The sequence below is a fragment of the Poecilia latipinna genome, unplaced genomic scaffold (genome assembly GCF_001443285.1).
Source record: "Poecilia latipinna isolate Pla-1442-1.1 unplaced genomic scaffold, P_latipinna-1.0 Scaffold847, whole genome shotgun sequence".
Taxonomy (NCBI): domain Eukaryota; kingdom Metazoa; phylum Chordata; class Actinopteri; order Cyprinodontiformes; family Poeciliidae; genus Poecilia; species Poecilia latipinna.
In genome coordinates this window covers 311,736-325,890 of record NW_015113463.1, presented here as the reverse complement: position 1 = coordinate 325,890, position 14,155 = coordinate 311,736, and the positions used below count along the sequence as shown (strand labels likewise).

The following is a 14,155-nucleotide window of genomic DNA, read 5'->3' as shown; positions in this document are numbered from 1 at the left end:
TCCTGGAGGAACCGATCAGTTTCAAAACAGGTTCAATATTATTTAATTTTAATACTTATCGAATCCAGACACAGCTATTTATTAATACTTTTGCAGTTTTATCAGGACATTCTGGTGCAACCGGCCCTTTCCTGATCTTAATATGGGCCCAAATTGGAAATAAGTGACACCCTTGATCTAACCCATCTACGGGGGCTAAGCGGTGGATCCTGGGAGCTGAGGGCCTCATGCATGCCAGAACCTCCACTGATTCAGCCAGTCTTGATTAGTGGTAATTTGATACATCATGCTGCATTTCGTCTCCTGCCTTCTCTGTCTTTGCTTCGCATTTATTTGAACTTTTCTTCCCTCCTTTTTGGTAGATATTCCCCTTCAACTCCATATTCCATCTGAATTACGCCTCAGTGTGGAGAAACTGATTAAGAATGCTGAGAATGTCTGATGAGTTTCGTTTTGGTCGACAGCGTCTGGAATTAGAGTCTGGGTCATCTGGCCTCAGTGGAGCCACCATGGTCACGACGGGCCGTTTCAGCACCAAACCGCCATGGACACATCCTGCATACCACAACCCCCCCACCACCTCTCCGGGAGGAACGATCTGATACTTTGAATGAAAAACCGAGCATATATGGGAAGAAATATCAAAATGAATCTGAGCTTCTTTTTGAGAGAAAATGAAAGTCACCATTTGTAAATTCCTGTTGCTGAGAATGCAAGAAAGAAGATAATTACAGAGTCTTTTTTTATTGTTATTATTATTATTCTGCAGAATTCTGTGTGAGTTCCTATAAAAGCTGGTGAACAAAGGGAACCATCTGTGTTTATATTGCTGCTCTGAGTCATTGTTGATCTAATTATTCGGGTAACATCTGACACAAACGCTGACTCGTGAGAAACCAAGGCAGAGAAAGCGAGGGATGTGAGATATCAGCGCCACTTTCATGTCTGTTTGCTCTACTCTGGAGAAAAAAAGGTGAAGAAAATTGCGTTTTAACAAATGTTCCGTTTTTTTCTGCCTTCTGCTTTAAATAAACAGTTTTCCTTCCACATTTGCAGCACTTCTCATGGAAACAAAGATCAGGAAAACACCTCAGGTCATGTCAGAAATGAGTATTTATTTAATATCTGGATAGATTTAAAAGAGTTTTAGACCTGATAAATTTCTCCAACAGGAAGACTTAGGTCAGACCAGAAGAACTGGATGGAAGGACGGATGCCAATCATTCAAGCCATGTGTTCAAATAAACACAGGTTTTGGATAATACTTGTTCCACAGATCAGAGTTGCACTAAGAGCAGGAGCATTAATGAATGAAAAGACTTACCGGAGTATCTACATGCTTTAGCGGCAGCTGTGGAGTGGGAGGCTGCAGAGACAGAGGAAGGGTCAGCAGATCACTGACTTTATTTCACCACAAGGAACAAACAACATGTTCAGGTTAAAGAAGAAAAGAAGAAAAAAAATTAATGGAATTAGAATAAAATATTCAAAAGGGCCAATTGGTGGACTAAATCTGTTTTAAGTGTAGATGACTATCAACTGGTCTTTAAAGTTTTTCATATCTAAGTTTTAGTAGGAATGACAGTCCCAAGTCTCTGGTGTTTTTTATTCATTTTTTGTGTCCCTTATGTGTCAAAATCATAGATCATAATCATTCCAATATCTTCATATTCATCTCTGCCCACATCCCGACCACTTTCATCACCTCTGAAGCTGAACACACTTTGTACACTTCAGTCTGAGCAGACAGGAGGAAGCGCTCAAGCTTATAGACGCCGACCTTTGACCCATTTGAACTACAATTCCAGGAAGTCCTTTCCTGGATTAGTGCAGAGGATTTCAAGACCAGTAACTGTCTGAAAATTTTCTCAAAGATCTCAGGATTGGTGATGAACTCGTGCTGAGGCTTTGTACTCACCGGCTCACAGCTGGTCGCTGTCTGACATGATGTAGTGACCTGAAGATGAAAAGATAGCTGATGAGTGAGGAGAGCAGGAGCGCAAAGACAAGTCACAGAAACAGCCAACAGTGAAAACATAAGCTCAACACAACAGCACCAGTGGACATTTCTGTTTATTTTCTCAACATAAATCACATTCATTCGCTTTAATTTCACTCTATAATCCTGCCTTGATTTTCCACGGCCCCCCATACAGCTCTGTGCCCTTTAGAGGGGGCTTCCAGCCTCGCTTTAAAAGCTATTATTGTGAGGAAAACAAACAGGGCTGAAGCAAAACCAGCTGCCTACAGATCTCTAAAGCAAGCCTCCATATGTCAACTTTGTTGCTTCAATCTGTTTCGCACTAATTATTAGGTAACTTTATGGCTTTAAATCAGTCAATTTTACTATGTTGGCTTCATTTATTTTATATGGAAAAATTTTTCTCTTTTTTTTTCTTTCCAGACCCAAATGGAAGCAGGTAATGATGCTCCGGATACAGAAAAGCCTTTATTAACAGAGAAACTGTAGTTGAAGTGAGTAACATTAGCTACAGGCGAAAGGAAGAAACATTAAACAAGACAATAGCTAAAACCTAACCTTCATCTGTAAGCAACTCGCATAGAAAGTCTATCTTCTACATGAGGATAGAAAAATTGCAACCAATTTAAGGCTGTCAACATTAATGCGATTAATCTAAAACGTTTAACTACATAATGCAGATTAATCTAATATTTTGACCTAAAAGTCTCACTCCTGCAGAGGGTTGGCTAGTTCACAGTGTGGTGTGGCACTACTGTGGAGTCACAAAAGCAAGTGAAAATATGAGAGAGGAGAGTCAGACTGGTGAGCGGCAAATTTCACTTTAAAAAACGCAGTCTGATCCCAAGATGACAACTCCTGTCTCAGAATTTAAATGCAGAACATTTTTGATTCATCCAGGTTTTTATTTCTTCAAGACATTGGGACTTATGGATTTGATATAGTCGAGTACCATCAGCACAACTGTGGAAATAATCCCATGCCATCTGGAAGCATACATAGTTAAAAGAATTGGCCTAAGCACTGAACCCTGTGGTACTCCACGATTATGGTTCTTGTCAAAACACTTTGCTGTCCGCCACAAATTTTGAGTCCAGCGGAAAGTGGGAGAGAGTTCAACTGGCAGGCAGGAAGCTGTTCCTGTCAGTGACAGATTTGCTAGGTATAATAACATGTGTCTGTTAGTAAGTATGTAGGTACCTCACAAAGAATATATAAAGCACACCCAACCCATGCAGTATCGCACATGCAATACACAAAAATGGGGGTTTTGAGTGTGTTTCCGCTTCTACTATGTTCATTGTACAAGCTAGCACTAGCTAGCAAGCTAATTTGCTAGGGCGGTATGGTAAGAGTTTAAAACTCTTGTGCGACAAAATTAGAATTAGTTATGGCCTTTTTATTGATTTCTGTCATCTGGAAAATTATCTGAGAGATAATTATAATAGTTAGAGTCATAACTTTAATGCTACTGATTAGTAGCCAACACCATAAGTTTAACAGTAAGTGATATAAAGCCAATATTTAAAGGACAGAGTATGTGATAACTTAAAGCTTAAATACCAAAAATACAAAAACATTTTTAAAGCAAAGCCTTTCTTGGTCTCCCTGGTCTGCATCCTTCTCCAACAGCTGCTCTTTTTGTGGTGTACTCTTGTATGTTTTGTTCTCTTTTTTGCAACCACTGTCCTTTCTCTGCTCTGTTTTGCTGCATAGCAAGTTTTCTGTAAACAGCAGTGTAGAACTCCCAACAAATGAGGCTAAATGGCACACACACACACACTACTGTGTGAAGTCACAAGCCAGTTCTTGTTGCTAGGAAAAGTATCACTTGTACCCTAATTTTACTGTCACCTCTAAATTAGCAGGGTGTTGATTTCCTGATGTTGCAATGCAACATGACGCATCTTTTAATAGCAGCCCGGCCATCACCGGCCCATTTGGATGTCAGAAAAGTTTTCTTACATTACCCACGCAAGTAAGTGGCTCCTAATAGTCTGGATCTCCCCCTGCGCATAAAATCACTGATTATAGAGCACAAACAAGTATTCTATGGCAACTTATAGCTACCATCTGATTGTATTTACTTAAGTGTGTACAGATAAACACGCACAGGGGAAGTTCATAAGAGAAACAGAGTTAAGTAGGAGCCTATAACACCTGGTATCCCATCATGCTGTGAGCTGACAGCAATTTACAACCATAGGGATGAGAACGCGCTATCAACGGAAAGCAGGCACGGCCAGGAAGGAAGCTGCTGTAATTATTTACTGTGGGAAAACAAAGAGCTCATTGACTTTGCAATCAAAGTTATCAACAGTACCAGTAGCTGGATAAGAAGCAATCACACCCATAGCATGTTGACGTGCAAAACTTAAGAGTCGGTCGACAAGTCGTCTAAAGGAACAAATATCAGAAACAGTATGAGAAGGTGATGAAGATAAAAGGGATCCAAGGAAAGAGTGGTACCTTTCTACAGATTTCTGCTACTTGACAAAACCTGGCTCTATCTGCAATCAGAGCAATGGTAACCTGGAGTTTTTCAGCCACAAACACTCCAGGGAGGGTCTGACCTGAAACAACTGCTGGATGTACGAAAAAACAATTTATGTCCACTGCTTAGTATGGTGGATCATCTGTGATGCTGTGGGTCTGTCTCTTCCTCAGGATGTAAGACCTGGTCTAAACCGTACAGAAAACCTTTGAAAGAAATCAAAGAGAAGAGGGCAAAAGAGAGTTCCCAAGACTCTGGACTATCCAGACAGACTGTGCAAAGAGCAAAGGTCAAAGGTCCAGTACTAAAATAATTTGAGACTTTTTTTCCCCCACATCTTTACCAGATGTCCAAACAAGAGTGGAGGAAACTGTAGTGTTTTTCAAGGAGACTGCATAAAGGTGTGCACTCATGTGAAACATGGCACCTAATGAGTGTCTGTGTGTTTTAACAGATTTGAACATATTCATAATTAATATCACTTACAACAATATTGAACTATTTAGGAAATATAAGTTTATAAAACATGCGGCAGCATGCTCAGTCCTGGTTGTCCAAGGAATTTCACTACCAGCAACAGGATATGTTTAACTTTCTAAGGAAGCTTGTTAGGAGGAAACCATTGGTCTCTTCAAAAGATGTGGCGGTCAGGTTACAGTTTGCCAGAGAGAAAGCAGACACCGATCAGGACTGGAATAAAACTCATTGGACAGATAAGAGAGAAACTGAATGATCTGTAAACCATTACAAAGGTTAGGTTTGGTATAAAGCAGCTACTGCCTTCCAGGACAAGAACCGTATAGTGCCTGTGAGGCATGGAGCTGAAAGTGTCATGGTTTGGGGATGATTTCCTTCAGCTCGACCTGGCTGAACTGAACACCACCATAGAAACCACAATTATTTAGTGTGCCAGAAGTTGGTTAAGGAAAAAGAAAGGAAAAAGTTGTTTGCAACATGGCAAGTGACTAAAACATACCTGGGAACCCCTCGAACCTCTGACAGCTGTTCAGATATCAGTCTGAGACATTTCAGACTGAAGTCAGACACTGGTAGAAGGGAACAGGAGCTTCTCATGAAGGGTATTTCAGCCAAACAGGATTGGACCTGTACAGCGTCTTACAGGTCCAATGTGTTGTGAAGCTCTGACTGAATCTTACTTTGATATTTTGAACTAAAGATTTTCTAGAATTTTCTATCTTCTTGTGAACATCTTGTAAGTAGAGACGACATTCTTTTCTGTCGAGATGTAAAAAAAAAAAAAAAACTTGTACAAGTCATGTCAGAACCTGAGCAGACAGAACACTAAACTCGGTCACTTTAAGGACTGTGAGGACTTTCCATAATTACTTCCCAGCCAGTCAGGAGTGTATAGTGACTAGCAGACCACAAGCAGGGAGCTTATACTCTCATTGGGTCACAAGGGGTGTCTGAGAAGGAATAAAACAAGAGGTCAAAGGAAAGACCCAAGGGGGGCTTCTGGAATCTTAGACTGGATAAGAGGCCCCATTAGGGGCCAAACAGAGGAGAGTTAAGGCCGGTCATTGTTCAATGCTAAAGGTCAAGTCTCTCAGGTGAGATTCTTTCTACTTTAGTGCTTTTCATATAGAGGTTCAGGATCACCAAGTATGAAAAGAGTTTAAATGATTTCAGAAAGGACAATCTAATATGTGCGTTTCAGCAACATTTGTCTTCATTTGGGGTTTTCTAACTGATATTCTCTACCTAACATTTAGGTTTTAACTCCAAAGCTGTGGTGTTCCAAGACATTTCTTGCCCTCTTGACCTGCTAGCTCAACCGTTACTGTGATCTTAGCACATCAACATGACCCTAGCTGATGGGAGAAAACATGCGTTTGCCACTGTGCATAAATCATCTCACGGGTTCCACTAAATAAGCCCGCCGTTGGTCCGACCGCACTAAGAATTCCTCAGGCGCTCCTTTCTGCCCACACAAGAGCTGCTACCACACTGATGGCGGCGAGCCCAAGGAAGAAAATTCTTCTCTTTCTAAACGCGGGGCCAAATAAGGACTGAAGCTCAACCGGGTCCGCTGTGCAGGGATTTATACATTGACTGGGTTTCTGTTTTACTTGGAGGTCTTTGCAAATTTGGCGGAGTGCGTGTTCTTTTCCATCTTGACACGATGTTAAACATGCAATACATGTTTGAGATATTAATGTTACAGAAAAAGGCAGTTTCAGTGATTGCTTATAGATTTGATTTTCCTCAATCTAGGAGCAACATACTCAATTAATGCTGATAGAGCTATCTCATAAGAGAACATTTTGAAATGGGTGATTGCACTAACTATTTAATGTAACTTAAAGTCAAAAACATTAGTCTTTGTTTTGTCTACTTGGTTGGTATAACTAGTGTTCATTGTCTACTAACATTATGTAATGACTGGGCAGTAAATACACTAGATGTTTGTATAAATACATATATTTTCTCCATAATTGTCCATGTTTAGATGATTGCTCAGGAAATTTAGACCAGTAAGAAGTTAAATTGTGGGCATAAATCTCATCTGTTTTTTGTTTTGAGGCCTACATCATGTTTCAAAAAACTAACCAAAGAATTGAACGGAAGCAGCAACAATAATATTCACCTGTTTGAGATTTTTTCTCCAGGATATGACTCCAAATTAGTCTATACATGAATACATTTGAAAAGCATATTTTTCTCTACCACTACAACTTTAACTCGGTCCCATATGACATACCTATTGTCAATGCATAGCCCACCACACAACCTTAAGTCTGATTCGATCAAACAAACATAGTTATGTTTGTGTGCTAAGACAGAGTCTTATATAAAATGAATTTAAAATGTTAGTTGTCAAAACATCTCCTGGTATTAAAAAGTTCTACCAGAAAAAGAAGGCCAAAACTCCAGACGCATGAAAAGCTGGTAAAAAGTCAGAATGACCAGCGCTAATGGCCTTGATGAAGGCCATACATGGAGTGTCAACAGTCAGACAGATACAATAGCAAATGAAAAAAAAGCTTGTAAAAAATCTTTTCTCACAAACCCTCACACATGTAGACATACCAGGTGCTGCAGAGCTGGCCCACTCATTAGTGTGGTCATAGTCTCTTTGGCTACTTTCTTTCGTTTCACATCAAAGTTGTCTGTTTCACAAATCCATTGTCAAGCTCTTGGATGTCACCAGCGGGGATTTGTTTTTTGAAATGAGAGCTAAATGACTATCACATGGCTAACACTCCATAAGCAAGCATGGAAATTGGTGACAAGCAGCGTTTGCGTCTCCTCTAAATGGTTCAGACAAACTTCACCACAGCTTACAGGCAGTTATTTACAACATGATTCATCGCAGCGAATTGCCATGGTGGTGCAGCTATTATGAAGCTCGGTGTTGCGTCCAACAAAAGGCACTGACACTATTCCACTTCCAAACCGACATGCCATTGTTTGGTTTGAGAGCCGAGTGCGGCTTTCTGTAGTGGACACGCGAGAGGCCAAAAACTGCGGATCATGGAGAAGGCAGCTATTTGATCAGCAAGTGAGCCCTGAGCAGGCTCTGGCTTGGCTGTTTTACCCCTGGTTACAGCTTAAATCACTAGCTAGACGACAAAACACTCCAATAAACAGGGAAATGATGAATATCAGATGTGTGATTGTGGCTCACTTTGGATACAGGTTGAAAACCACCAAATCTGAACGGCTGCCTCAAAATTTCACGCAAGACGAACATGACTGCATATAATCATAGGACATTTGATCTGGGATTCAGTCATGGGAGACTTCTAGTATTTGGCACCAAGCTGACAGAAATCTACCTGATTCCTATTTCCTTTGTGGGGAAATAAAAACGTCTGCAAATTTGTCAAACTTTTAACAGCCGGGCTTCTGTGGACCGGCGCATGTTTTGGTCATTACTGGAAGGCGCTGATCAGCATGTCCCGGACAGCCTATCAGTTCCGGTTTAATTAGGGACGACGGAAGGATGCCTTTTCTCGCCTGACCACTAATTACACGGTGAAGGAAGGGGAAACGACTCCACCACCAACATCAAAGCTACAAAAAAAAACTAAATAAAACAACAAGAGCTGAGAACCTGACGTGTACGTTTACGTTTGATCTGACCGCCTCAGAAAAAAATATACCAGAATATGTTAAGTTACAGAAAAACATTCTTCACTTATTGACAGATGTGAATCAGCAGTTAAGCATAAATGCTTACATAACAGTTTTTCAGCATATATTTTGCAAGCCAGAGGAGCTTGCAGTTTTAACCGAATTTTGTTAATGTTTCACTTTTTATGAAGCTGTTCAGTCTTTGCAGGGAACTGTTAAGACATAAATCTCTGGGGGAGTTAAAGTGAAGCAACAAATGCCCTTGAGATTTGGCAAATGAAAAATGCAGCATCAGGATGAGGTTAAGTAAAAAACATTGGCCAAAGAATAAGGATAGGATTAGAGTTACAACTGTCTCTCTCTCAACTTTTGGCCCTTTCAGTAAAATCAATCATATTTTATTGCCATGCCTTTATTAGATTGAGGTCAAAGGTGACTGACTTCCAGCATCCTCTCTCAAAAGAAGAGAAGCATGAGAAGAGACAAGAAGGAAAAGAGTGGGAATGAAATTCCTCCTCAGCAATGCTACAGCAGATTTTCCCGGGAGAAGGGAAAACACATGTTTGCCTGCTGTGTTGACCAGTTGCTCCCAGTCTCTTGCTGACTCCGCTGCCACAAATCACCGCTCGTCAGGTCACGAAAGGCTCCCCCAGGCCTCCAACAGCAACTCCTGTGAACTCAGCCTGCCTCGTTCCCACGGGAGAAACTTTCCCATGGCTGAGTCAGAGCAGCCCACATTCAAAACATCCCGAGGAAAAAAGGAAGCTTCTGCTGGAGTTTATATCTAGGAGCCTCTCGTGGTCGATGCTATACAGCTTTCTCGCCTATTTTACCTATTTTATATAAAAACCCTACAGAAAACCTTTTGTCAAAGCTGACAACACTTTCCATAAACACTCTTACCTGCACGCCTGTGCGCCGTCCCGTTCTGCCTTGCTGCTACCTTTACATACTCTCTGCCTTCACACCCCTTCAAGAGAGTCAAGGCAAGAAAGCGAGTACTGTAATGGAGAAACCGTCCTCCTCCTCCCCCTTACTCCAAACAACAGCAGTAATCCCAAACGCGTGCCAGTAGAGCTACTGAACTTGAGTCTGCGTGAATGCAGGCTTGTCTGCTCAGCCTCTGGACTGGACCAGGATGCACTCGTTTTACTGCTGGCTTTGGTTCCTCCCGTCAACTGCCAAGAAATTTCGAAAGACGCTATATAAGGCCAAGAAAGTGGCTAGGGGCTCCTTAAGACTACGGTATCCAAAATGAGAGAGCAAAAGTCGTTCAGGGGCAGTAACTGTATCCCTCTGTATTCCTCCTTTTGCTAACACACTCTCCTCCCTTCTTTCCCTCCTAGATCTCTTTGGAAGCTGCTGACTACAGAGAAGGGGGAAAGGCAAAGTCTACAACTCTTCTGTTGTTGTTTCAGTTTAGCAAATTAGGCTAAATATAGACTCACTGAATTGAAAATGCATTTGATGGAATGTTAAAAAGATCATGAGGTCAGCAAAATGCTGATTCCATGCTAGGTCTAGATGGACGCTGCAGTTTGTCCGACTCTCAGCAACCAGAGGACTGTGTTGGGTCAGATTTGATGTCCAAGCTGAACCCAAACATTTCTGACAGTTTGGCATGGTTGGCCACAAGGGAGTTGGTCATGCTGGATTTGGGTTTTTCCCTGGCTGTTCTGGCCAACGTTTGGATGCACTAACAACTGCCTGATAACACTGCAGCTCGAGGCTGGTCCTTATTCTATGCTTTACTCCGTCCAGAGAATCTGGACCCTCAGAAATGATTGCTCCAAGGAGGTGTGGACTGTTGATTTTTTATTTCGCTAACTTTTGGCCATAACGTATGTAAAGAATCAACTCGATGAGACTTTCTGGAAACGGGCACAATACCTTTACCAGCAGTAAAATGTCTTAAACATTTGTCTTACTCCGATTTTAAATGCTCAATCTTTGGAATTGTGGCCAACACAAACTGGACATTTTCATTCACTTCCTCTGATGTCAAACTACAATCATTTATAGACAGACTACAACTCTAAAATGTGGAAAATTGACGTCATCGTTCACAACTCATTCTTTGCTGAATTTTAACCAGAGAAATTGACCTCAATGGGAGAAATCCCAGATGGAGCACTGACAGATTGCAGAATTGTGTAGGAAGACAATGGCCAGGCTAGTTTATAGCAAACTGCGAATGAAGACTCACAATTTAGTTTCTCAGAAAACTAAAGATAAGAGATGATTTGTAATCAGAAATGTTATCCGACTGAAAAGTGAGTCAGTGAACGTTACAGTATATGCAGACGGTTGTCTGCATATACTGTAACATAGTTGGGACTGTATCCAGGCCAGTTTGCTTGCCAAAAAACATAGATAGATGATTATATAAAATCACCAAGTACAAAAAAAATACTTTCTCTAGAAAAACAAGAGACCTTGTACCCACCAAAGAATACAAGCAAAACAGAACCGACCCATACCATGACGCTACCACCTCAGTGGTACATAGAAAGGGAGTAGAACATATCTGCACCACTGTGCATATTCTTGTATTTGTAAACATATTGCTAATCTTTTACGTCAGTTTTTTGTTTTGGTCACAACAATTCAGAGGCTAAATTTTTCTCCTAATATCTTTATCGCCTGTTTGACAATAAAATATGCATGTTATGAAAATAAAACAGTAGTATTTTTTTAAATCATTCAAAAGTCATAAATACGTGTTGCAAAGACCACCAGAAAGTTTTCCTTTTTAAAAGACAGATGGATGATTTATGTAGTCGCCACCCTCTGGGTTTTTCAGCTCTAAGTGAACTTAGTTCTTGACCTCCAGATGATGACGGAGGTAAATTAGCCCATCAGTCATCAGCTAGCGCCTGGTTATTATAACGTTTATACCATTTGTCTGCCAACACTATCTCTCAGCTACTGGGCTGCGTCTGTACTGCTGAAGGGTGTTGCTATGGAAGCATGCGGCGGCAGCTCTTTGAAGTGACGTGTCTGTACCGGGGAAACAGAATTCCTTCTGTGTTGCACGGCCGAGGAATGAAGAGGTTTGGCTCCGGTTGTTCTCAGTGTGTGCATGTGTGTATATCCTGTCGTTTCTCTTTTCTCCCTCACCATCGTACCTTTTTTACTTTCATGCTTGGATAGGTACTTATTTTTTTTTCTTTTTTTTTTTTTTTCCATGCCAACATTCCCGAACCTTCCTCATCCCTGTAGAGTTCTTAGTGCAGTTTTGGTCTCGCCCCACTTCTCTATTTTGGAAGATAAATCTGATCAAAATAAGAACCATAGATGGAGAAAAGATTCAAACATTACTAAAAATAAGCTATGAGTGCCCGTTCAGGGCTTAATCTGAAGAGGGGATTTTGGGATCAGTGATTGCAGAATCTATGAATGTTCTTGACATAATAACAAAGTTATGAAAAATATACCCTTTAAGCTCATAATGACACTTGCTATTTAATAATTGTTGGGAAGCAGCTGCACAACCCACTATCTAAACAAACTATCTTTGGCGATAATGTCCGCCATGTTGGCCTGGTGACAAGTAACCTAGCATAACCAGTTTGAACACAAGATAGCATTTTAGCTTTATGTCAAGTTTTCTCCTTATAAAGTCAGAACAATGTCCATAACAAATAATTACTGTCTAAAGTTTTAACAGCTCCACACTATTTGTTATATACGTCCCAACTGGCTACTTAGATATTGATCCTATTTATAGTGTGTGCTAATCAACAAGCTAGAAGCACACTAAATAATATGGGAAAAACAGTCCTTTTTGCATCTTAAGGTAAACACTTGTTACAAATTGTTTTCATTTGTATTGCTTAACCAGCCGCCTTTCTTTATATACTGATTTTTGCTACTTTATGCTGCGTTAGGTGGAAGTGTAGGTTCAATAAAACCCCCTCATTGCTCAGTAGCAACATTAGCTGAAATGCAAGCTTGTGGGAATACTAAACCTAAGATAAGTTTTTACTGCTTAAATGTGCTTCTCTTTTACTTAACTGCAGACCTTTTCTACAAAATCTTATGTTAGGGTGTTCAATATTCAGTGTCATATACGTCAAGGGTGGAGCAAACAAAATAAATGAAAGGCTTTGGAAATTAAAAGGCAAATTGCTGGTCTGCTCTGGTTCGGGTTGTGTACAATCCTGTATGTGAAACTCAGAGGTGTTTCTTACAAAACTGATTTAAAAAAGACAATGATCACGTTTTGTTTTTGGTTTTGATAATGCTATTGTTTGATATGACGAAAAGTTCTATATAAGTTCAATCATGCTAATGTTCTGTACAATTCTGAATCAAAGATACAGTTTTGTCATAAGTTTTGTATTATAACCTATGTGAATTAAAATAACAGCTGTAGTAAAGCAGAATGGAATTGTTTTAGTGTCAATCAACATTGTATAATTATCTGCTCTCCAGCTCGATTTCAGCTTTTCGCAAATAAAGACAAGACAAAGGGTGCTTTAAACGGCTCAAAGTGTTCCAGCTATGTGTCCCCTAATGCCACTTTATAGAGCGTATCATTTCCAAAGCATCTAATTAAAGGCCTCTCCCATTTTCCACACATCACACAAGCGCGGATGTGGATGAAAATGTCAGGATGCTTAGATTACAAACTGTTAACCTCAAGGGTTCACAGTTTAAGACTCCCAGTCAAACGTTAAAACTGGGGCTCAGCTGTTTATGGGTTATGCAAGAAAATTCTAATCAATTGTATTATCTTTTATTTTTGACAATAAAAATTGTGTTGTGAGATGGCGTCTTGGTTGGTGGGTCCGTCCACACTTCATAAAGTTTAAATGAACATTAAATTTGAACTCACCAATACCGCAAATTTTTATTTGACCAATACAGTTTTGTTTTTTATTTACTTTTATGTGTAACTAGTCAGTGTAAAGCCAAATGTATCAGTTTGGACATTATGCATTTATAGCTCCCTTTTTAACATTCCAATTCATGGATTGCGGCCACTTTGTAACCGCAGTGTTTCATACTGTTCATTCTCTGAAATATACGACTGTAAGATGTGGAAATTTGTTCTGTGGCCGAGGTGGAATGGGAGAATTAAAACGTGCAAAATGTCAGAGACGACCGCATTCATTTAGCGAGAAACATAAACATACAATAATTGGATCTTAGAAAAAAAAAGAAAAAAGAAGTCATTTTGAGATAAATTAATCTCTGGCATTGTTGTGTACATGACAAATATTTAAACTTCATGCATTCTCGCTGGTTTTTGTCCAACCTCTTCCCATCATTCCTCCCTCTCCCTAAGCTTCCCTGCCAAACCTCGCTTGCGTATTCCAACCCGCCAGCCCAGCGAACACGACAAACCACGGGAACAGCATTCCTGGAGGCTTGTCTGGGACGCGGCTGGGATAAATCAGGAGGAATAATGAGAACGGATCTCCATAGAGGGCAGGAGAGAAAAGAGAGGATGTGACTGACTGATGCTTAGTGAGATAAAACAGAGGCAGTGCACTCTGGGTATTTAATGGCATGCTGTTTAGAGGATCTACTTGCATAGTTTGGTTGTGTTAGTGCCAAGTTTGTGTCAGGCCAAG

General features: G+C 40.4%; 1 protein-coding gene across 5 annotated transcripts in view; it reads right to left on the bottom strand.

The window, feature by feature from the left end:
- Positions 1-14,155, bottom strand: part of LOC106956839 (tensin-like) — a 79,052-nt gene that overhangs the window by 38,897 nt on the left and 26,000 nt on the right. For 4 of the 5 annotated variants that reach the window (XM_015047903.1, XM_015047906.1, XM_015047904.1 and 1 more), the window contains 2 exons: positions 1,919-1,957; positions 1,325-1,366 (listed from right to left, as the gene is read on the bottom strand). In XM_015047903.1, coding sequence (XP_014903389.1) covers positions 1,325-1,366; positions 1,919-1,957 — 81 coding nt within the window. Of the gene's footprint in view, positions 1-1,324; positions 1,367-1,918; positions 1,958-9,476; positions 9,785-14,155 lie in introns of those variants that run through there. The other variant, XM_015047908.1, reaches the window with a different exon arrangement.